The 23069-nt window shown below is 42.1% G+C and overlaps 1 protein-coding gene and 1 long non-coding RNA gene across 4 annotated transcripts; one reads left to right on the top strand and one right to left on the bottom strand.

Annotated features, from left to right (window-relative positions):
* The first annotated feature begins 1247 nt into the window (after positions 1-1247).
* On the top strand, positions 1248-22430 carry CRTAM (cytotoxic and regulatory T cell molecule). 2 transcript variants are annotated; one of them, XM_064577313.1, is made up of 9 exons: positions 1248-1265; positions 4306-4424; positions 6533-6676; positions 7815-7976; positions 12487-12567; positions 14953-15036; positions 16797-16943; positions 18504-18590; positions 20351-22430. In XM_064577313.1, the coding sequence occupies exons 3-9, from the start codon at positions 6544-6546 to the stop codon at positions 20479-20481; spliced, it is 825 nt and encodes a 274-aa protein (XP_064433383.1). In that variant the 5' UTR covers positions 1248-1265; positions 4306-4424; positions 6533-6543; the 3' UTR covers positions 20482-22430. The 2 variants fall into 2 exon arrangements, with proteins under 2 accessions (XP_064433383.1, XP_045748836.1); XM_045892880.2 differs by lacking the exons at positions 1248-1265; positions 4306-4424; positions 6533-6676; positions 7815-7976 and having other exon boundaries at positions 11137-12567.
* Positions 10018-16913, bottom strand: LOC135362418 (uncharacterized). 2 transcript variants are annotated; one of them, XR_010407054.1, is made up of 3 exons: positions 16761-16913; positions 15395-15781; positions 10018-10816 (listed from the first exon to the last, which is right to left on the bottom strand). It is a non-coding gene; the product is annotated as an uncharacterized LOC135362418 (long non-coding RNA). The 2 variants fall into 2 exon arrangements; XR_010407055.1 differs by having other exon boundaries at positions 15395-15575.
* Positions 22431-23069: the final 639 nt, after the last annotated feature.

Here is a 23069-nt window from a genome sequence, read left to right as displayed (position 1 = left end):
GCGAGAACAGGAACACAAGCAGGGGGAGTGGGAGAAGGAGAAGCAGGCTTCCCGCTGAGCAGGGAGCCCGATGTGGGACTCGATCCCAGGACTCAGGGATCATGACCTGAGCCGAAGGCAGCTGCTTAACGACTGAGCCACCCAGGCGCCCCAGCTTATTTTTTTTTTAAAGATTTTATTTATTTATTTGACAGAGAGAGAGAGATCACAAGTAGGCAGACAGGCAGGCAGAGGGAGAGGGAGAAGCAGGCTCCCTGATGAGCAGAGACCAATGTGGGGCTCGATCCCGGGACACTGGGATCATGACCTGAGCCGAAGGCAGACGCTTAACCGACTGAGCCACCCAGGCGCCCCTAGACACATAGCTTATACTTAAAGCCACAAGTCACTTGTTTCACAAATTGAGACCAGAAAGGCTGACTCTTCTGGGGTCTCATTATTTAAACAATCTGACCTAGTTATATGACCATGGGCTCTGAAGCCCACAGACATGGGTACAGTTCCCAGCCCCAGGACCTGTGTGACCTTCAGCCTCTATTCCTTCATCTAGAAAGCCAGCAAAATAATTCTTTCTTCATAGGGTTAGTTCAAAAAGTTAAATTAAATATAGGTTAACGTGGGCTGGCAGAGTTCCTGGCATATGAGAGAGCAAGTGCCCAATAGATACTGTTCAAGATTTTCCTTCTTTCCAATCAAAATCCCACCCCTTCATTCAGACCTCCTTCAGGAGACATCTTATTGCTCCTACGTACGGTGCTTGCTCCTTTGTATTGATTTGGGCTTTGTTTCTTAAGAACTATGTAATGAGGAGCACCTGAGTGGCTCAGTCGGTCAAGCACCTGACCCTTGATTTTGGCTCAGGTCATGATCTCAGGGTCGTGAGATCGAGCCTCACATTGGGCTCCATGCAGAGCATGGAGCCTGCTTAAGATTCTATCTCCCTCTCCCTCTGCTTCTGCCCCTCTGCCGCTGTGTGCTCTCTCTCACAAAAAAAAAAAAAAAAAAAAAAAAAAAGTATGTAATGAATGAGGTTGTGTTAAGAATAAGTCCCTGCCTTGGCTTGGGAGTGTGTCTTGGCCCATGCCAGCCTGACTGTCCCCAATTCTCTTCCTCTGCAGAAGCCTTTCTGACTAACCACACAGAAACAGTCACCGTGGAGGAAGGCCAGACACTCATCCTAAAGTGTGTCGTTTCTCAGGGGAAGACCACCTCCCTGCAGTGGCTAGCCCCATCAGGGTTCACCATTTTTTTAAATGAGCATCCTGGTAAGTGAAATTAAAAAAAAAAAAAAAAAAAAATCACCACTAGATCTTAACCTGCAGGATTTTCCAGACAGACAAGTTGGTGGGATAGAAACCAACATGAGTCACCCAAACGGTGGGCTTGGCCCACCTTCTATTACATGGGGATCACACCCAGAGGCCTATTACTTTACACCAGGCTGCTTTTTCTGACAGGAAGTCTGAAATGGAAATCCCACCAGAATGGTTGGTAAAGGGGGCTCAATTACAAAGCACCTTTCCACGCCCACACCTCACCCCCACATCACTGTTTTACTCTCAGCACCCATGAAACTGCCAATAGCACCAACGAAAGGCCGCAGACAGACCTGAGGCCCTTTGTCCTCCTGCAGCTAACACCATCGCCCCACATCTGGAGCCGGCTGCTTCGTTTTCCCTCTGAGCAATTCACAGTCACCTCACACAGCTCCCTTCTAGAGATCTCCTTTTCTCCTGTTGGTCTCAACACAAAAGCAAGATTGCTGAGCCACTGAGCAACGGACAGGGCCCACTGCTTTGGAAGGGAGGGCAGTCATTCCTATTTTCACAAACACACATTGCGTCCCAGATGCCCCAGATGGAAAGGCACTCTTCCCCCCACCCCCTTCATTCCCCGCCAGTTGTATTGAGATATAATAAACACATAACACCTGATTACTATGAGGTGTACAATGATCGAATATTATGTATTTACTGCAAAATAACCAGCGCAGGAAGCCTAGTTAACATCCATCACCTCACACACTCACAATGGTTTGGTTTGGTTTTTTTCTTAAGGAAAGGGATTCTTTTTTTTTTTTTTAAGATTTTATTTATTTATTTGAGAGAGAGAGAATGAGAGAGAGATCACGAGACAGGGGAGGGTCAGAGGAAGTCCCTGCTGAGCAGGGAGCCTGATGTGGGACTCGATCCCGGGACTCCAGGATCATGACCTGAGTGGAAGGCTGACACCTAACTGACTGAGCCACTCAGGCACCTAAGGAAAGGATTCTTAAAAGTCTATTTAGGGGGCGCCTGGGTGGCTCAGTTGGTTAAGCGACTGCCTTCGGCTCAGGTCGTGATCCTGGAGTCCCGGGATCGAGTCCCTCATCGGGCTCCCTGCTCGGCGAGGAGCCTGCTTCTCCCTCTAACCCTCCCCCCTCTCATGTACTCTCTCTCTCTCTCATTCTCGCTCTCTCAAATAAATAAATAAATCTTAAAAAAAAAAAGTCTATTTAGTTCATCTCTTTGCGCAGGATTTTACTAATCCCTCCCCTTCATAATGAGACCATTGTAGATCTCCATTTAATATTCTGAACTGCCAAATACTTGGAAAAGTCTCCAAACAGTCTGGTAAAAGCAGAGCCTCTAAAAAACTTGATATGCTAGGGAACATTTTTTTTTAATTTATTTATTTTAGAGAGGGAGAGAGAGCACATGAGTAGGAGGAGCAGAGAGATAGGTTGGGAATCTCAAGCAGACTCTGCACTGAGTGTGGAGCCCAACATGGGGCTTGATCCCAGGATCCTGAGATCACAACCTGAGTAGAAAGCAAGAGCCAGAAGCTTAACCTAACTGAGCCACCCAGGCACCCCTATGCTATGAAACATTATCAAATATCGCTACGTTCAGTGTAAACTAACCGTATATTTCAAGCTAAATAAACCATTAACAGTAGAACCAATAAAGTAAGTAGATGTTAACTGTTAAAAGTTCTCAGAGAAAAACTGTGAGTAGAGATCATTCCTGTTAAATAATGCTTTCTCTTGTTTTGGTCTGGTTTTTAGTAAACTGGGAGAAGATGGGCACTCTCAAATTTCTACAGCAGAGTACCTTAATTGAACTTGGTGATGCTCAACCAAAGGTTGAGGGTCAAGGGTCATTCTTGCCTTCCAGGGGACATACGGCAATGTCTGGAGAGAGTTTGGGTTGTTGTAACTGGAGAAGGGCAGGGGGCGTCTAGCATCTGATGAGCAGCAAGGCCAGGATTGACCTGGCTCTAAAGTCAATACTGTTGAGGTTGAGATGCCTGAATTCTAGCTCAGGTACCATCAGTGTCCCAGGACACACAGCCATGATTTCAGAGGACAAACAACCTTTCTTGGTCAGCCATTCAAGGGTTAACTATTTTAGGTTTGTTTATGTTACAAATCCAGAGAGAGAGGGAGACAAAACCACTCATTTCAAGAAACTCTGATTTGCTAAGGGACCTATGACCTAAGATAGAAATCCCAGGTCAATATAGAATCAAAAAACAAAACAACAACAACAAAAAAAACCCAAACACTTGCTATATAACTATAATAATAGAGTTATTATAATACATATATAAAATATAATAAACTTCTAAAAAAATAATTATATATATTATATATATAAAATATATATAATAAACTTCTAAAAATTAATTATATATATTATATATATAATATATATATAAAAATATAATAATAATAAACTTCTAAAAAATTAAAAATAAAAGGAGCACCTGGCTGGCTCAGTCGGTAGAGCATGCAACTCTTGATCTCAGGGTTATGAGTTCAAGCTCCACACTGTGTGTAGAGATTAACTTAAAAATGAAATCTTTAAAAATAAAAACACCCAAATGGAGTAATGAAGAGCCATGCATTTATCTTCCATTCTTCACATCCATTGTGACAGGACAACCTCAAATCAATCAGATTTCAAAGAGGTAAATCTACTGGGGCATTTTTCATAATGTAAAAAAATGAAAAAAAAAATTAATCATCCTGCAACCCAAACCCTTCACCAGTATAGTGTTAATTTCCTACGTGCACAAGAAAAGCAAACGGTTTATTTCACAGATCCCAGTATCAAAATATTTCATTTCCTAAATGAATGTTGAGCTATTGAGAGGCATCCAGCTGGGAACACTAGAATTTGGAAGGCAGCTCAATCGAAGATGTGACATTTGTTCTGTCAAAGTGTGAAATTCAAAAGCCATTCCTGCGAATAATCAATCCACTGAGAGACTGTATTCATCTGATCGCTTTCTTCCTAACAGCTCTTTTTCCCTCTTGTCCAGCTTTAAAAAATTCCAAATACCAGCTGCTTCATCACTCCACCAATCAGCTCTCCATCAGCGTGCTTAATGTCACCCAGCAAGATGAAGGCGTGTACAAGTGTTTACATTACAGCAACTCGGTGAGAACAAAGGAAGTAAAAGTGATCGTGCTAGGTAGGTGCCTGACAGCCAGCAAACCCAGCACGGGAGCGACAGACTTAGGAACAGGACAGATCATTCTGAAACTTCACATTTTAGCTAGGAATATTGCCCGAGCAAAGCATTTTCTCGGGCACCTCTACCATCTTTTGTTGAAAGGAAAACAGAAAGGAGCATTTTGACTGGTGAGCCCTAGATGAAAATGTGACTTTGTGAAATTTGTCTTTGGCATCAGTGAAGTTTCCTGTCTAAGGAACTAAGAGGAAGGAAAATTAATACTTGATAAGCTGCTGCTATGCGCCAGGCTCTGTGCTAAGCTCCAAGGAATCAAAGAGGAATCAGGCATGATCCCCACCCACAAGGAGTTGGCTCCCTAGTCTAAGCAGCTAAACATGTATGTAAATAAAGTAGAACCTAACAACAGCATATCCCAAGGTAGAATGAATTCAGATGTAATCGCACCGGACAATTGGCTCACATCCTCTGCCAAAACCAGGTCCTCTCCTCTGGTGGGAGGTTGGGGTTGGGAGGTGTGGATAGGAAGTGATAGCCTCCTGGGACTCACTCAGTTCTGTGGGTGGTCCACTGTATTCAGTGTAAGCCTTGCTGTCTTTACTTTTCTGCTTTTTGTGACAGAACCGATCAATTATAAACATCACTTTTTATTGATCTCTAATTCAGATCAATTATACACATCACTATTTATTGACCTCTAAGTGACATGATTCCACATATCATAAATGAATGTCTTAGGCTTCTTCTGTTGAATTAAAATAGCATAGTGCCTGCCATAAAGTAAAGGCACGGGGACAAAGTACCTGGGAAAGAATGGCTCCCTAGGGGTGTTGAGAACCGATGAGACTCAGCCCACCTTACTGGTCATGGCTCAGAGCCGTGTGCCCTTGTAGGCTCTTCTCACGCTCCCCGCACACGTCTGACAGTACACTTAACGCATGATCTTTTAACTAACAACTTAGCGGCTGAGTCTATCACCAGACTGTTAGCCCCTCAAAGGGCTTTATCTTTTCCATATTTCTACTGCCAGCATCTAACACATCCCATGCATACTTGGAGCTGACTTTGCAATGTCTCAATGGCAGATAAATGAGCAAATCAACGTGAAAGTGTGCTGAACCAAAGTGTGAAGTAGAATGGGAAAGAGGAAGAAGTTAGCCTACTTAAAAAGTACACTTGACCCGTGAACCACACAGGTTTGAATTGTATAGGTCCACTTATATGCAAAATTTTAAAATAAATGCAGTCTGGTACTATGTTTTCTCTTCCTTATGATTTTCTTAATAACATTTTCTTTTCTCTAGCTGACTTTATTGTAAGAATACAGTAGAGAATACATACCACATACAAAATAGGTGTTAATCAACTGTTTGTGTTATCAGTAAGGTTTTCCATCAACAGTAGGCTGTTGGTTAAGTTTGGGGGGAGCCAAAAGTCATACATGGATTTTCAACTGTGTGGTGGTCAGGGGAGGTGTCAGCGCCCCTAATCCCCACATTGTTCAAGGGTCAATTCTATTTCCAGGACAGCAGTAGGAAAAAAAGGACAAATGGGCCCTTGGTAAGAGAAATGCATCTTTGATATTAGGAGGGGACAGAACTAACTCACTTTGAGTCATACACTCATGCAAGTCTAGAACTGAAACAGCCAACTCATAAAACAATTCCTTCGTGTCACAGACAAGGAAACTGATCCACCAAAACATGGAGGGACATACAATGGTGCTTTCAATAACTGGTGACAGATGGAACTAGACTTCAGGTCTGTACTCTTCACCTAGTGCTCTACCAATCAAATACAGTCAGATAGTAAGTGTAAAAACTGTTGTTGTACCATTGGGAATTTCCAGGGACTAATCATACACTGAGTAACAAGCAATGTGGACTACAGCCAAGGTAGCTTTACAAGTATATAAAAGCCCTGTAACTGTATTCTGGGAAAGATCAAGTTAAAAAAAAAAATGCCCCTTATTTAGACCATACACTACAATGATCCCTATAGATTATCAGACTCCGTGCTTTACTGGGATATGTAGACCTGCTCACTGAGCAAAGAAAAATCAATTCTCTTCCAGCAACACCTTCCATGCCGACTCTGGAAGCTTCAGTTATCAGAATGCAAAATGGAAAAGCACACATTACACTTAAATGCTCCACCGTGAGAAGTAAACCCCCTCCGCAGATAACCTGGATTTTAGGCAATGGCCTAGAGCTCTCTGGTAAGTAGGGACATGGTTCTCTTTCCTCCTTTGTTTTCCTTCCTCTTTAAACTTCCAAAGAATTTTTAAATCCTCTGGCACCCTCTGGTGGTATCAGGTGCCGGCAAATAACATTCAATAATTTGTCAGTTTTTTCCAGACAAATTAACTTTATAACCTATCAATACTGTGCCTTCATCTTGAAAACTTATCACAAATAATATGATTACATGTTTATACTTAAAACAAAGTAGAAACCTAAAATGGGATATTATGGTTTCTTAAAATTCAACATAATTTCATATATAGGTATGATATAGCTATTCCCTCAGCATGAACTTTTTAGCAGCCATAAATTTGAAAATACATTTAACATAATGCTTGTATATTGGAACAGGTAAGCTCCTCCTTATAAAGTACACTGCGATGTCATACCCTCAATAAAAATATTATGGTACCGAGCGCCTGGGTGGCTCAGTCCGTTAGGCGTCTGCCTTCGGCTCGGGTCGTGATCCCAGGGTCCTGGGATCGAGTCCTGCGTCGGGCTCCCTGCTCAGTGGGGAGTCTGCTTCTCCCTCTCCCTCTGCCTGCCACTCTGCCTACTTGTGTTCTCTCTCTGTCAAATAAATAAATAAAATCTTAAAAAAAATATTATGGTACCAAAGAATTTAACTTTGATTAGATTAAAGCAGGGTTCAACTGACTGAAGCAAGATAACTAATGGTCATGCTTGAGAACGGTTTATAGTTTGTTTACATTGTAATGTATGTTCCATTGGATTTTACATAATCAGAGAGAGATCCAGTCCAATGCCAATTCTACATCATTATAAGACCTCTCCTTTCATTTGCCTTATTCATTCACCCTGAGTAAGGTCTTGGGTCTTTGTGTTTGACTACATCAGGCTGTCCTTGTGTAACCATGATAAGCTTTGGATTTTTTTCCAGTAGTGAAGGTTCACAGAAACCTAACCACTGTTATTCAGCTCCTTCCCCCTGTGACTGGGCCAGGCATGTACAAGGCAGCTGACCGAATCTAGAATGACTTAGAAGTCTAACAGTTTTGCCAAGATGTCAAGACCATCGGTCCCCGAGAACCAAACCCACCCAAGGGTATTAAGTAGCCACAACCTCTTGCACTTCTTTAATCTGCTCCATAGGTGAAACCCACCATGAATTTGAAACTGATGGGAAGAAATGTAACAGCAGCAGCATCCTCAGAGTCCACACACTGGGCAAAAGCTCAACAGTGGACTGCGTCATCCGACACAAAGGCCTACAAGGAAGAAAACTGGTAGCACCCTTCCGATCTGAAGACTTGGGTAAGAAGAACTAATGATTGTCTTTTTCATTTAATTTACCTTAATATTACACTGTCAAACAAAATTAAATGGAATGGGAAGAGTCCTTCAGAGCGAGATCACTGTCCACAAAGCTCTCCTTAACAGCAAATTCCTTTAATGATTGAAATTTCTCCAGCTGAGGCATCATATTGTACCTGTTCCAACATTCGGACCCCAGTTGTGCAGAAAGCCTGGCAGGGCACCATATGCAAATAGCATCATGCTTGCTTTTTGATAATGCCAGCCAGCATAACTTGGCCAGTTTATTGCAGTCATGCTTTCAGAAAGGTCATCTGAAGCATACTTTATCTTTGTAGTTGACCCAAAAGGAGATAATAGCAACTGAAATAAATCTAAACTTCTCAACATTATTTTATGTTAACATAAAACAGTCAAATCAAGCCATGATTCCTCTTTAGATTTATTTGGTTATAACTGTTTTGCAGGTTCTAGTTTAACCATGTTAATATTCTGGGCAGAACAAATACTAGTAAATAAAATGCCAAATAGTAAATGTGAAGAGGCGTTGCCTCCATTTTCAGAATGTGTTCTCCGATTCCTTCATCAAAAGCAAAAAATAATAATTTTTAAACCCTAGAAAACTTCCTTTTTTTGAGAGAGAGAGTAACCATGAGTTGAGAGGGAGAGAGAATCTCAAGCAGGCTTTATGCCCAGCACAGAGCCCAAAGCAGGACTCGATCCCATGACCCTCAGATCATGACCTGAGTCGAAATCAAGAGTCGGATGCTTAACCGAATGAGCCACCCAGGTGCCCCTAGAAAACTTTTTGAGCCAACATGTATCTAATAAGAAGTACCATGAATCACACATCTATAATTAATAAGACTCTGACCTTCGTTATTTTATAAGGTACTTCTCAGTGTACAAGGAATTCCTCAAGTGCAAGGATTCACTCACACTAGCGAAGGAGGGGGCTGCTGGATGAGGATACATTTGTCGAGAAAGCTGCTCATGAAATAACTGCTAAATGCAAGGCACTGGTTAAGGAGAACACCATCATGGGGAAAGCGCTCTGCAGCCCTGTGGGGGCTGCTGCTGTGGCTAACGGCACCCCCTCCCTCCCTACGACACGCTTTCCACCAGTCGTTTTCTCAACAAACCAAAACTAGCAAGTCTTGAGGAAGCCGCATCTAGAAGACTGGGGCCCCACAGATTGGGCAGGCTCCTGTAATCTGACACATAGTCCTGCCTCTCCATGACTCATCCCCTCCAGCCTCTACAGTCAGCGGAGCATAGCACATGGGGGCGGGGGGTGCTCCTGAAAAATACTCAGGTTTTTTTTGAAGATTATTTATTTGAGAGAGAGAGTGCACGGGGCAAAGGGTAAAAGGAGAGAGAGAATCTCAAGCAGATTCCCCGCTGAGTGTGGAGTCCAATGCAGGGCTCGATCTCACAACCCTGAGATCATAACCTGAGCCAAAACCAAGAGTTGGACGCTCGACCGACTGAGCCACCCGGGTACCCCAGACATTCAGATTCTTAAACAGAAGAACCAATGATATTGAAAAAATGCATATTTTTACTCTTCAGCTATTGTTCAGGCCATCTACAAAAATTACTCCGGAGGGGAAATCACAGATTCTTCTCCATTATGGCCATAGTTCTATAGGACTCAAAATGATAGCCATAAGACTTCATAATAATAGGATAAGACTTAACTTTTATTTCCGATCTAACTATCGATTATTATTTAGCACTCACTGCCAGATCTCCATTAAGTATTCAAAGAGCAACTCCAATATCAGCTGTTGGTGGCTTCCATATGTTTAATGGCTTTTTTTCCCTTTGTCAAGTGACTACGCTGACATACAGATATTACACATGGGTTTTTTTTTTTCTTTTTATTAACACATAATGTATTATTTGTTTCAGAGGTACAGGTTCATCAGTCTTACACAATTCACAGTGCTCACCATAGCACATACCCTCCCCAATTCTATCACCCAACCACCCCATCCCTCCCACCCCCTACCACTCCAGCAACCCTCAGTTTGTTCCCTGAGATTAAGAGTCTCTTATGGTTTGTTTCCCTCTCTAGTTTTGTCTTGTTTCATTTTTCCCTCCCTTCCCCTATGATCCTCTGCCTTGTTTCTCAAATTCCACATATCAGTGAGATCATATGATAATTGTCTTTCTCTGATTGACTTATTTCCCTTAGCATAATACCCTCTAGTTCCATCCATGCCGTTGTAAATGGGAAGATTTCATTTTTTGATGGCTGCATAATATTCCATTACATATATATATACCACATCTTCTTTATCCATTCATCTGTTGATGGACATCTTGGCTCTTTGCACAGTTTGGCTATTGTGGACATTGCTGCTATAAACATCGGGGTGCACGTACCCCTTCGGATCCCTACATTTGTATCTTTGGGGTAAATACCCAGTAGTGCAATTGCTGGATCATATGGTAGCTCTATTTTCAACTTTTTGAGGAATCTCCATACTGTTTTCCAGAGTGACTGCACCAGCATTACACATGTTTTGTTCATCCAATAAGTTTAAAAAGTTTGATTAACTGAGGATGCTTTAAAACACATTTACAAGTAAGGATTCTGACCCCTTTCATTCCCACACTCTGCATGGAAGGACCTGGGAAAATAAAGATCAGACAAGCACCATATCTGGGGATGTGAGCAGTGTCTTCCTTTGAAAAATCCACACTTAGATGCTTGTGGAAGTGTGATGCTTGGAGAAGGAGAACAGAGCAGGAATAGATCAGACCCTCTTCAAAATGATTTACTTCATTTATTTAGTATTCCAAATGAAGAATCTTGATTTCCTATTACTTAACTGGAGGTGGGATTAAAAAACAAAACAAAACAAAACAAAAAACTTGAGCAACAGTTCTCAAACTTATGGATTTTGAGACCCCCCTATACTTCTACAAATAACTGAGTACCCCAAAGAATTTTTACTTAATGAATTGTATCTGTCAATATTTACATATTAGAAATTAAAACTGAAAAATGTTTAAATACTTATTTATTTAAAAAATAATTAACCACTACATAGAAACAGAAATGGTATATTTGTGTGGAAAAATAACTGTACTTTGCAACACCAAAATGTTAGTGAGAAAAATGGCACTGGTTTTCATTCTGAAATCTCTTTGGTACCTGGTTTAATAGAAAACAATTAGGTTTGGGGCCCCTGGGTGGCACAGTCAGTTGAGCGTCTGACTCTTGGTTTTGGCTCAGGTCGTGATCGCAGGGTCTTGAGGTTGAGCCCCACGTTGGGCTCTGTGCTCAGTGCAGATTCTGCTTGAGATTCTCTTTCCCTTTCTTTGATTAAATAAAAAGCTCAGGCCTTCTGGCTGGCTCAGTTGGTTAATGTCTGCCTTCGGCTCACGTCATGATCTCAGGGTCCTGGAATCGAACCCCGCATTGGGCTCCCTGCTCAGCGGGAGCCTGCTTCTCCCTTTCCCACTCCCCCTGCTTGTGTTCCCTCTCTCACTGTGTCTCTCTCTGTCAAATAAATAAATAAAATCTTTAAAAAAAATAAAAAGCTGAGAAGCACTCACAGATTCCATAAAGACATTACCTACCTGTCACATATCAGTATCAATATTTATAAAATTTCAGACACCTTTTCTATACACTCCCTGGTTGCAGGCCTGTTCATTGGTCAAATCTGTGCTAAGCTGAATGTCTGGAAACATCCCCAAACATTATTTTGTTTGTTTTGTTTTGTTTTTTATAGAGAGAGAAGGGAGGAGGGGCAGAGGGAGAGAGCAAATCTTAAGCAGGCTCCACGCCCAGCATGGAGCCCAATGCAGGGCTTGATCTCACGACCCTGAGATCATGACCTGAGCCAAAATCAAGAGTTGGACACTTAACCGACTGAGCCACCCAGGCACCCCAAACATCGTTTTACATTATACAATATTACATTTATAAGCATTGTGCTTAATACATAGCAAAGCACTGTGCTAAGCATGTTGTATGAATAAAATTAATTCTTGCAAAAAAAACTCCAAGGGTGAATGCCATTAGTAGTTCCATTTTACAGGTAAGGAAAAACTGAGCATTCAAGAGACTGGACATCTTGCTCAAACTCACTGGGCAGCAAGCAAGTTAACAGCATCAGAATTCAACCTGTGACGGACTCCAAGGCCACCTAATGAATAAAGAAGGACGGAGATAGGTGATGGGGCAGACAGAAGGACTAACAGGTAGATGGAGGTAGAGAGAGACAGCAAATAGCCTTTGCATACTATTGCGAAACACAGCACTCCGGACGCAGCCTGCTGTCCTTCTCAGCCAGGCAGCCTAGCAGATGGGCTAGCAGCAGGAGAGAGATTCAAAAACCAGAGCAAAAGCTGTAGAACACGAGTGCTTAGGTTTCCGCAGAACCTCACAAGCAGGTAGCAGCTAAGTACATTCTCCAACCTATTGTCCTGAGCACCATGTGGGTGAGACTGCTCTCTGTAGTTGCAGATTTCTGTTTTTCCCCTTTCCTAGTTACGGATCGAGAGACGGCTTCAGACGCCCTGGAGAAAAGCTCCCTGTCCTCTCAAGACCCTCAGCAGCCCACTAGTACTGGTAAGTGTCAACCCATTAAGATTTAAAAAAAAAAATCATGCCTCCTTGGAAAGGGCCATTTTTCCAATTCTCATTTCTAAGTTTTTTTTTTTTAATTTTAACCTTTTTTTTTTTTTTTTAAGTGAGGGAGAGAGAGAGGTGGGGAGTGGAGGGCAGAAGGAGAGGTAGAGAGAGAGAATCTCAAGCAGGCTCCTCGCCCACCATGGAGGCTGACGCAGGGCTCCATCCCAGGACCCTGAGATCATGACCTGAGCTGAAATCAAGAGTTGGACGCTTAACTGACTGAGCCACTGAAATTTTAACTTTTAATAAGACAATGCAGGATGCCCTGCCCGGGCTCTAGCTCAGTGCTGTCCTGGAGGAGCTCCATACCAGCAGTGTTCCCTTAGTGGGATGGGCTTCGGGGTAACTAATACCTTGTAAGTTCAGCGCTATTTTGCTTGATACACACACGTGCACACGCGACTGTGACATTTGAATTTCCTCTGCAGTAAAGGGCAAGGTTGAATTCATTTATGGAGAGACTCGTTTCTTTGTTTTCTCACCCGGAACAGACCAAACACAAAATAAAGACTTGGTTTCAGCAAAGGGCAAAGAAGCAGGATCTGGAGATGTGGGGATTTTTGCCGTTGAATAACAAAATCACCTTTGAAAGCACATCAGTTACTTGGCTGTCAAGAACTCAGATAGTTTTTGATGACAGGATTGAACTCTAAATGCAGAATTACAAAGCCTGGATTATAATTCCAGTTTTTCAGACAGTGAACCCACTGGATGATTAGCTCTGGGCAATGCTCATGTATTTATCTTTGTATTTTACCTGGCATAGTATCTGACACTAATAGGTACTCAGAAAATGCAGTATAGGGGCGCCTGGGTGGCTCAGTTGGTTAAGCAACTGCCTTCAGCTCGGGTCATGATCCCAGAGTGCCGGGATCGAGTCCTGGGATCGAGTCCCGCATCAGGCTCCCTGCTCAGCAGGGAGTCTGCTTCTCCCTCTGACCCTCCTCCACTCTTGTGCTCTCTCTCTCTCTCAAATAAATAAAAAGTAAAACCTTAAAAAAAAAAAAAAGAAAATGCAGTATAAATGAATAAATACACGTATGAATACTTTCATTTGTTATGGTGTTTCGAGCAAGAGAGCCTCATCCAAAAAGGGCATAAACTCCTATAGGTCCTCTTTTTTTGTTTCAAATAGTGTGTCTACAGGAATTTCCTTGAGTAGAATAAGAGCTTTCATACCATTATCATATTCATAGCTCTGAGTATCAGATCACGTTCTTAAAATTTTTTTTTATCTGGAATAACACTTAAAAGTAAATGTTTGGGGCTTTTAAACACCGATAAAAACAATATGTACCATCCAGTTTTTTGAAGGGCAATGGAAACTGAAAATGATCTGAAGGGGCACAGCCGTATCACTTGCTTTAATAATTCAATATTTTTAAGCGTGTTTAGAATCTACTTGTCTTTAAATTGGCTTACAGCGCCACTAAACAACCCAATTTTCTGCTCTGCTTTTTCATTGATAAGATTTAATACGGTTTCTAAATTTCCTTTCAGCTTTCAATTTCTACGATTTTATTACTGTTAATAATACCCATTTCCAGCAGAACGGGTGGTTTCATTCCCCGCGGGATCCACACAGTGGCGCTGTGTAATGGGCTAAAAAGCAAGAGACTGGGGGTGGGGGGGGTGGGGACAGGAATAGGGAGGATGAGCAACGGAATCAGAAAACGCGATCTTTCATTTTTACCGCTTCTGGCACCTAGCAAAAGCATCACAGTATATGCCCGTTCTAAGGGGGAGAGGCAAGCAGAGGTTTGAATGACAAGGGAGCCTATTTTTCAACATAAAAATCATTGCTTCTCAGGCTGTTAGGTTTTCTTTCCACAAGGCTTGGGATGCCAATCTTCCATGCCCTGGTGTTATCTTGCACCATTCTGAAGACCTTCTAATAGGCCTGATTCAGGAAGCAAGTATAAAATAGTGGTGTACACTTTGCATTCTGAATTTCAGCATTGGCTCTGTCACATATTAGGTCCGTGACTTCAGACAACATACCTAGCTTCCAGAAGCCTCTATTCAGAGCTGCAGTGAGAAACCTACTGAATGCTCTGTTTGGGGCTGAGCCCAGAGCTGGTGTTTCGTAAACATCTACCTTTTAAAAATAAGGCGAAATAAGCCTGGTGAAATGAGCCATTTGCAACTATTTCCGGAAGAAGTCAGTGGTTCAAAAATGGTCTTTTTTTTTTTTTTTTTTACGGAGGACAACGTAGTTTGGTTTCCAAAGCTGCTTTGCTGCTTTGGGATAGCTGTGTATATATACACACTATTCATATACAGTCATATGTATATATCATGTCTTAATTTCTTTCAACTTAGTTACAGTAATGGAAGATTCTAGTACAACCAAGAGTGACAAGGAAGAGAAAGAACAAACCACTCAAGACCCTGACTTGGCCACTGGTAAGCATCCCCCTCAGCATTTAGAATAAACACTTGACATTTTAACCTCTTAATCAATAAATCCAATGGTCTTTTTCAGTCCCCATTTTTCTTGACCTTTCTATTGGTTAATCACTCCCTTGTTCCTTGACTTAGTTGTCTCCCTGGCTTCCTTGAAATACTCTGCCTGGTTCTGTGACTTTTTGCCAACCACTCTTTCTCTGTGTCCATCAGAGAACTTCCCTTCTTCCTCTGGATTCTTATATGTGGATACATTTCTGACTTTACTTCTCCATCCTTGATTCTTCCCTTAATTCTTGAAGAGTTTACCCATTCCCAGGGTTGTTCCTATTGCCACTAGGCAGATTTCCATACTTACACTTCCAGAACATGCCTGAGAATTAATTGCTGTTTCATTCCATCTCCTATATTCCTGTTGCTGGATTTTCTGCCATCTCCTTGAACTCAACATCACTAAAAACCAAACAGCACCTTTTCCCACAAAATCACCTCATCCAAATGATCACACAGGCCCCAAATTTTGGCGTCATCCTTCATTCCTGTGTATGTGTGTACACACAAACACATAGAAAATCAGTCCATCTCCAAAGACTTTTGAGTATCCTCTTCCAGAATTTTGTCGACTATCACTGCAATCCCTGGTCCAGACCCTCATCATCTCTTGCACAAGTCCTGTGACTTCAGTTTCTCCTCTGTGGTCCATTTTTAGGACTATGATCAAAACACCCCTTTGCATTCTTCACACCTGTGTTCAGAAAACATCTGTGGCTCCCCGCATCTACCACACGGAGCAGGAGCCTCAAAGCCTCCAACAAGGGCCCTCCATCCCCTGCCTCTGCAGTCCTCTCTAAAGTCCCAGGAAGAACACACATTTTTCTCTGACATCATCATCCCATTTTGACTGCCCTTCCCTCAACAACCTGAACTGCCCCTGAAGAAAGGAAAGGCCTCATCTTCCCTCTCCTTACCCTTCTTTCAAGGCCAAAGTCTTCACTGAGAACTTCCTAACTCAGGGACCACTCCTGCCTCTGAATCCCTGCGCACATTATGGTGTTAACACATATGGATCTAGAATTTTGCATCCATTTCTGACTTCTGTTGATTCATGTATTTATTTCCATAGAGAGAGAACTACCCCTTAAAGCACAGGGACCATGTCTTATGCAGCTCCAAGCACAATGTTCTACACAAAGCTGGTGCTCCTTCACTGCTTGTTGGTTGAGAGGGGGCCAGGACATCTGGGCAAAACTAGAGCCCATAGAATCAGAATGTGAGGTTTAGAAAGATCTTAAAGACCTCACCTAGTTTATGTCCAATGGCCTTCACGTAGGACCACATTTAACCTAGCCAACATTCGTGGATTTCATTTTATTTGCATAGTTTTTCACACTCCTTAACAACCTCTTGCCGCTTAACTACACCTTGCTAAAAAATCAGCCCTTACAGCTCATTTAAGTCCCCTGACTATAAGTCAATATTCTTGCATGTTTTCTCTGCAAATGAAACCTCACAGCTTCGGGATCTATGGAACTTCAGAGCATTTTTCAAATCACCTCACAGAATTGCTTTTTGTGTGTGCCTGTTGGCTTGTTTTCAGAGAATAAATAATATGAATCTCTTTCCCTTCAGGGTAAAGCTCTCTGTCTTTTTATCCGAGTTGCCTATCAGTCGAACTACATTTTGAAAGCATTGTGCAAATTCCTCAGTGACAAAAACAAACCAACCTTGAACTGTCTAAATTCATTTCATTTTCCGTACAGAAGCCAGTCTTCAGTATGTGGGGGTGATAAGGAGGAAAAATGGCATTCTACTGCTCACCCTTGTGTCCTTCCTCATCTTCATACTCTTCATCATCGTCCAGCTCTTCATAATGAAGCTTCGGAAAGCGCACGTGGTGTGGAAAAGAGGTGAGAGGCAGAGGACCCGATGGGGCGCTCCAAGGCGTCACACCACGGGGCTAGGACAAAGGAAATTCTGCCAACTAAAGCCTTTCTGTTAGATGCTGCACAGTCTGTTGCATAAGTGTTGTCATTCAAATAAGCAATTGTTGGTTTTGCAGTAAATACAGAATGTGAATCTCCAGGGGCTATAATCAAAGAGTGCGGAACCAAGAGAAATTAGAGTAGCTCTGGGAAATGACATTAAATTATAAAAGCTTCTAGTCACAAAAGGATCCCGAGTGGAAAACTCATTCATTCATTCAGAAAGCATTCATTGAGCACCTCTTGTGTGCCAGACACTGTTTCAGTCATGGGGGATACCTCTGTCAACAAGAGAGACCAGGTCCCCACTCTCAAGGAGTTCATATTCTAGGGACAGCCAATCAAAGGTTGAATATAGACTGTTTGGGTTCTGTTCTTACTTTGAAAGAATGTATTCAGCTTCGCTCACCCATAATATGTGAGTAATGTTTCCTAAGCATTCTGATTAAAAAGTTATCATTGGAAATTATACATATGTATATATACCATATATACATATATAATTTATCTACCATGGAAGGTACCTATTAAAATGCATAGATTCAACACATATCAGGGCTGGAAGGGACCTTAGAAGTTATCCAGAATAACAATCTACTCAATTCATTCCATCTGTGTGTACTAGGATAAATCTCCTCCTTAATTCTGAGTGATTATTTAGACCTATGCTGCCCAATACAGTGGCCACAATATGGCTATTGAGCACTTGAAATGTGGCTAGTCACTTTTGAGAGGTGCTGGAAGGATAAAATAGACACCCAACTTTGAAAGCTCAATACACACACACACAAATATAGTATGTCTAATAATAATATATTGGATCTACTAGGTAAATAATTATTAAATTAATTGCACCTGCTTCTCTTTGCTTTTTGAGCATAACACCTAGAAAACTTAGAATTACGCATGTGGTTCGCATTCTAGTGGTGCTGGACATCGTTGATTAAGCCACATATGACTCCAACACCTCCAGTAGCTGAGAACTCATTATGTCCCAAAGCAAAATACTTCCCCTTTGAATGGCTCTCACCCTATTGAAAATACAACTTCTTCTAGTTTGATGTCAATCTCTCTATATATTCAGCTGGACTAACTTTCATCATAAACAGACCTAGAGACAGGGTCTGGCTTTTCACCTGTACCTGTGCAATAGGCAAATGCCACAGCATTGTTTCAAAATCTCCCATTAATGCTTCACCCCCATAGTTCTTTAAGGGCTACTGGAATTGTCCCATCTAATACTTGATTCTAATCCATGGTCATTTGATTTCCGCAACTCTTACGCTGCCTAGCACAGTGCCTGTAGGAATCAGAGCAAAAAACAAACACACTTCTCAGAATGAATGAGGACATGAGGTATGGGAGGGCGAGTGGTAAGTCCACTATTGTGTAGACAGAAGGATCATCTTATTCAAACATACATTTGTACATATAGGTGATGTCTGGGGCGCTCGAAATTAATAACATAGTTTTCTTTTCTTGCAGAAAACGAAATCTCAGAACACACTCTAGAAAGTTACAAATCGAGGTCAAATAATGAAGAAACATCATCCCAAGAGAAAAAGGGCCAAAGTAAGTCAATTACATGACCTCAAATTTGAAAAATGAGGTTAATTTGTTGCCTTTAAGGAGGAGGGTAAAAATCAAAGTCTGATTTTTAGCACTAGAAAGTCAATCAACCTAAATCATCTTGTAGAACATAAGTAAATCTTCCAAAAATGAAAACTAGTGACCATTAAGTTCCTATGGCTGCAGATATGCCCCCGTGGGAAGCCATCCCTGAGTTCTTGCTGTCACATGCAGGGACATCCTGGGACCGTATGTCCCTCTTGTGCTCTGGGTATCTTACATACATCTTAACAATCCAGCACTTTCCACACCCCATACCATCTGCTCATTTCTGATGCGTTGCTTTAGCTACCACAGTCCTCCTTCAGGTGGTGAGTAGCTGGGTTTATCTATGTTGTGTCCTCAGATTCTAACACAGGGCCTGATGCCAATGGAGTGTCTGATGCATTTGTGTTGAATAAATGAACACAAGGCTTAACTGATTCAAGCAGACATGTTTTGGGTCTTTTGATGACTCCATTGTAGCTTCTCAAGCAAAATATGTAAAGAAAGTAGAAGGAAGAGTTTCTAAAAGGAGCTTGTGTGTGTGTGCGCGCACCTACGCTCATGTGTGTGTTCTTGACAAAAATCTAGTAGAGAACACCTGGTACTACAGGAAAGCAAGAATCTTCTACCTTTCTTTCAACCATTTTGGTTCCTCCATTGCAAATTAACTCATTCCATCTGCTGAGAGTTGCAAGCTAGGCAGAAAAGCTAACTGCTAGTTTCTATTGGTTTCATTGAGGTTTTTGTAGGAAGCTGGCCTTTCACAACACCTCTGCCTTTTTTTTTTTTTTTTTTTGCTTTGACCTAGTAAGGTGTGAAGTGGAAAGAATCACTGTACTAGCTGGGACAGGAGAACAAGAGGGCAAACCGTGAGAACTGGGGGTGGGAGAGGGAAGTGTGTGCAAGGCGCAGAGAGTCTGTTGTATTGCCCATGTTTCTAGAATGTCAGTGTTCTTGTCCTCGACTGGCAAGTAGGAGAATTTTGTCAGTATGACGTGTTAGTTGGATTGTTTCCTATGCCAACTTTCTTAAGCAAGGGGAACCAAAACAGTGGGTGTAGAATGATAACTTTCAGCAAGAAAAGAAAAGCCCTCAGCTCAGCTGTTGAATAAGCAGAAAGCCTTTGCGTCTCAACTTTAAGAAAGTTGAAAAGGACTACCTTTGCTCAAGGCTCCCTTCCCAGAAAGGTCCATCCCTAGGGGCTGGCCACGGATTGTGAGAGGGGGTACTTTCAACTGAGCTCCAACCTGCACTTCCAGCCTCCTTCCCTGGGCTCCCTCCAACCCAGCATTTCAACTTCACTGTTTTTGCTCACTTAAAAGTCATCCTCTGGAGCTATCTCCAGCCTCTGCATATAAAGTTACATGGGCTTTGAGTGATCTGCCCCAACCCTATGTTTTCCATAAGCCCTGTTACTTTCAGTAAGAAATTTGCTAAATACAATGTGGGTGGGTTTTTTTCAGGTTTTTTTAATAGCAGAAACGTCTATATATTTTATTTCAGGTTTATTCGTATATTTACATAAAAAAAGACTTTTAAAAAAAATCAGCCCATAACAATGCATTCAGACCATTTATGATATGCATCAATTTCAGATTTGATTTTTTAAGCCATTAACATATGAACCTAAAAATACCATGTGCAATCAAAGTGTCTCAAATAAATGGGTGCAGTATTGTTCAAAATAAATGGTCATCTTTGACATATTTTTCTTTCAGCTTTCCACTCTAAGAGCTACGTGAACTACATCACACGGTTGTACTCAGAAGCAAAAACAAAGAGGAAGGAAAATGCACAAAATTCAAAATTTAAAGAAGAGCCCACTCATATACCAGAGAGCATTGTGTAGTGCTCTGTGCAGTAGAAAATATGATTTGGGGGGCAGCCACATCATCACAGTGGGGCAGCCTATGGGAAGAAGCATAATAACTGTCACATGAAAAATAGACTTTGAGTGCAATGCAAGATGGTGTCCTCCCATGGCAATCTGCTCTGGATTCAGAGTCATGAAATGAGGACTGGACCGTGGACACAAAAGCTTCATAGTTTAAAAAAGAAAAGAAAAGAAAAGAACCTATTATGTCTCACACTACTTCAGAGCAGGAAGATTCTCCCAAGCCTTGGAGATCAGGGTTGATTTGGCCAGCAAACATCTTACCCTGAAGGGAAAAGGAGGTCCAGTTGTCCCAGAGGATCCAGTTGAGAATCACATGTTTAATTTTAGTCTCATTCAGTTTGGAACAGTTCCTTAATCTTTCCTGTACATTCATGACATTTGGGATAGTTTTGAAGATTGCAGCCTAGTGATTTTGTAAACTGTCCCACAGTTTGCCTTTGATTGTTTCTTCGTGATTAGATTCGGGTTACAAAACTCTGATGGGACTGTCACAGAAGTGATGTTTTGGTTATGTCACTGTGTTTTAGTTACCCCTTTCTTGATCACTTGATGAGGGTGCTGTCTGCCAGCTTTCCCCACTGCGAAGTTCCTCTTCCTCCTTTGTGAGCTGATACTTTGTGCAGAGATGCTTTAAAAATATGTAGATATCCTGTTCCTCGTCAAACTTCCAAGTCACTCATTTATTTATTTATGGACTCACGGTTTCCTGTTATTCAATGAGTTACAATCTGTTACTATCCTGTCTCACTCACTGAGTTATAATCTGTTACCATCAAACTAATCTCTTGCTAATTGGGTGATCAATTGTGGAAACAGGCTTCTGTGTCCTTCTTATCCTCAGCCTTTGAGCACTTTCTTCCTTTTTGGTATGAAATATTCCAGGCTCATCTTCAACTCTTGCTACCCCAGCCCTGTAATGAGCCATTTCTCCAAGGATCCCTGATTCCTTTTAGTGGAAAATGACATTTAGAAGCCAAAACCCAGGGGCTATGTGTGCACACTGCCTTTGGGATATCATTGTCCTCAAGTCATCTCAGTAGACAGAGCTAGGGAATATATGAAAAAGTGGGCATATAGTTGACCCTTGAACAACATATGTTTGAACTGCCGAGGCCCACTTATACACAGTTTTTAAGAGTTGACCACAAAAGCCACAGGGCATTTATTTACCACTGCCTGCCCCAGTCTCCAAATTGAAGGCAACTGGTGTTATGGTCGCACCTGCTGCCCTGTGACTAACCCAGGAGACCTACAGAGGCCATCAGCAGCCCCCAGAAACCCTGGATCCCTCCCCTCCAAGTCCTCCATGGTCTGGGTTCCCTGCTGGTGCTAGGGTGGCTGCAGGCCTCGGGCCCCTCCCAGGCAGGGCACAAACCCCTCCCCATGCAGCACCCTGGCCCCACCGCCATCAGGAGGCTGGCGGGCTCAGACGTGGTCACAGCTGCCTATCCCCACAGGCAGTGGTGCATCTCCAGGCAGAGGGGCAGCTGTCTTGCACTCCCAGGTTGCTATCACTGCCCACAGCCCACCAGGGAGCTGCTGCAGCTGACCTGAGGCCACCAGGCTGCAAAACAGCACCATCCAGAGGCCAGGTCTGTCACTGCCACCACCTCTGTCCTGGCCCAACCACCCTGCAGGTGGATTGTTTTTTCAATAAATATATGTACAATACTATAAATGTATTTTCTCTTCCTTATGATTATCTTAATAACATTGTCTTTTCTCTAGCTTACTTTATTCTAAGAATACAGTGTATAATACGTAGAACATACATAATATGTGTTGACTGACTGTTTTGTATTTTCAGCAAGGCTTCCAGGCCATAGTAGGCTATTAGTAATTAAGTTTTGGGCGAGTCAAAAAGTCCTACAGTAAAAAGAAGAAGAAGAAGAAGGTAGCAGGAGGGGAAGAATGAAGGGGGGGGAAATCGGAGGGGTAGACGAACCATGAGAGACGATGGACTCTGAAAAACAAACTGAAGGTTCTAGAGGGGAGGGGGGTGGGACGATGGGTTAGCCTGGTGATGCGTATTGAGGAGGGCACGTTCTGCATGGAGCACTGGGTGTTATGCACAAACAATGAATCATGGAACACTACATCTAAAACTAATGATGTAATGTATGGGGATAATATAAGAATAAAAAATTAAAAAAAAAAAGTCCTACAGCAATTTTTGACTGGGGGAGCCACTTCCCTAACCTCTTGGTGTTCAAGAGTAACTGTATATGTGGATATATGTGTCTATGTGTGTATATATATTTAAATCTATTTAAAATCATGGGTTTTTTTTTTTTTAAGTTTTATGTATTTGAGAGAGAGAGAGCATGAGAGAGAGAGATCAGGAGCAGGGGGGGAAGGGCAGAAGGAGAAGCATGAGATCATGACTCCAGCCTAAGGCAGACACTCAACTGACTAAGCCACCCAAGTGCCCTAAAACCATGGGTTTATTCTAGTTTTCTCCCTTACTCTATTTGTAACTACCTTTTCTGAGAAACCCCAGTTTCATTACCCTTAACCTATTTACTTATTTGCTCAATCCC

The sequence above is a fragment of the Mirounga angustirostris genome, unplaced genomic scaffold (assembly GCF_029215605.1).
Source record: "Mirounga angustirostris isolate CCGP_5_RB_7025 unplaced genomic scaffold, mMirAng1.0.hap1 SCAF_13, whole genome shotgun sequence".
Classification (NCBI taxonomy): Eukaryota; Metazoa; Chordata; class Mammalia; order Carnivora; family Phocidae; genus Mirounga; species Mirounga angustirostris.
Note: the sequence above shows the minus strand (reverse complement) of the source record. Positions and strands in the feature narration are given on the sequence as shown.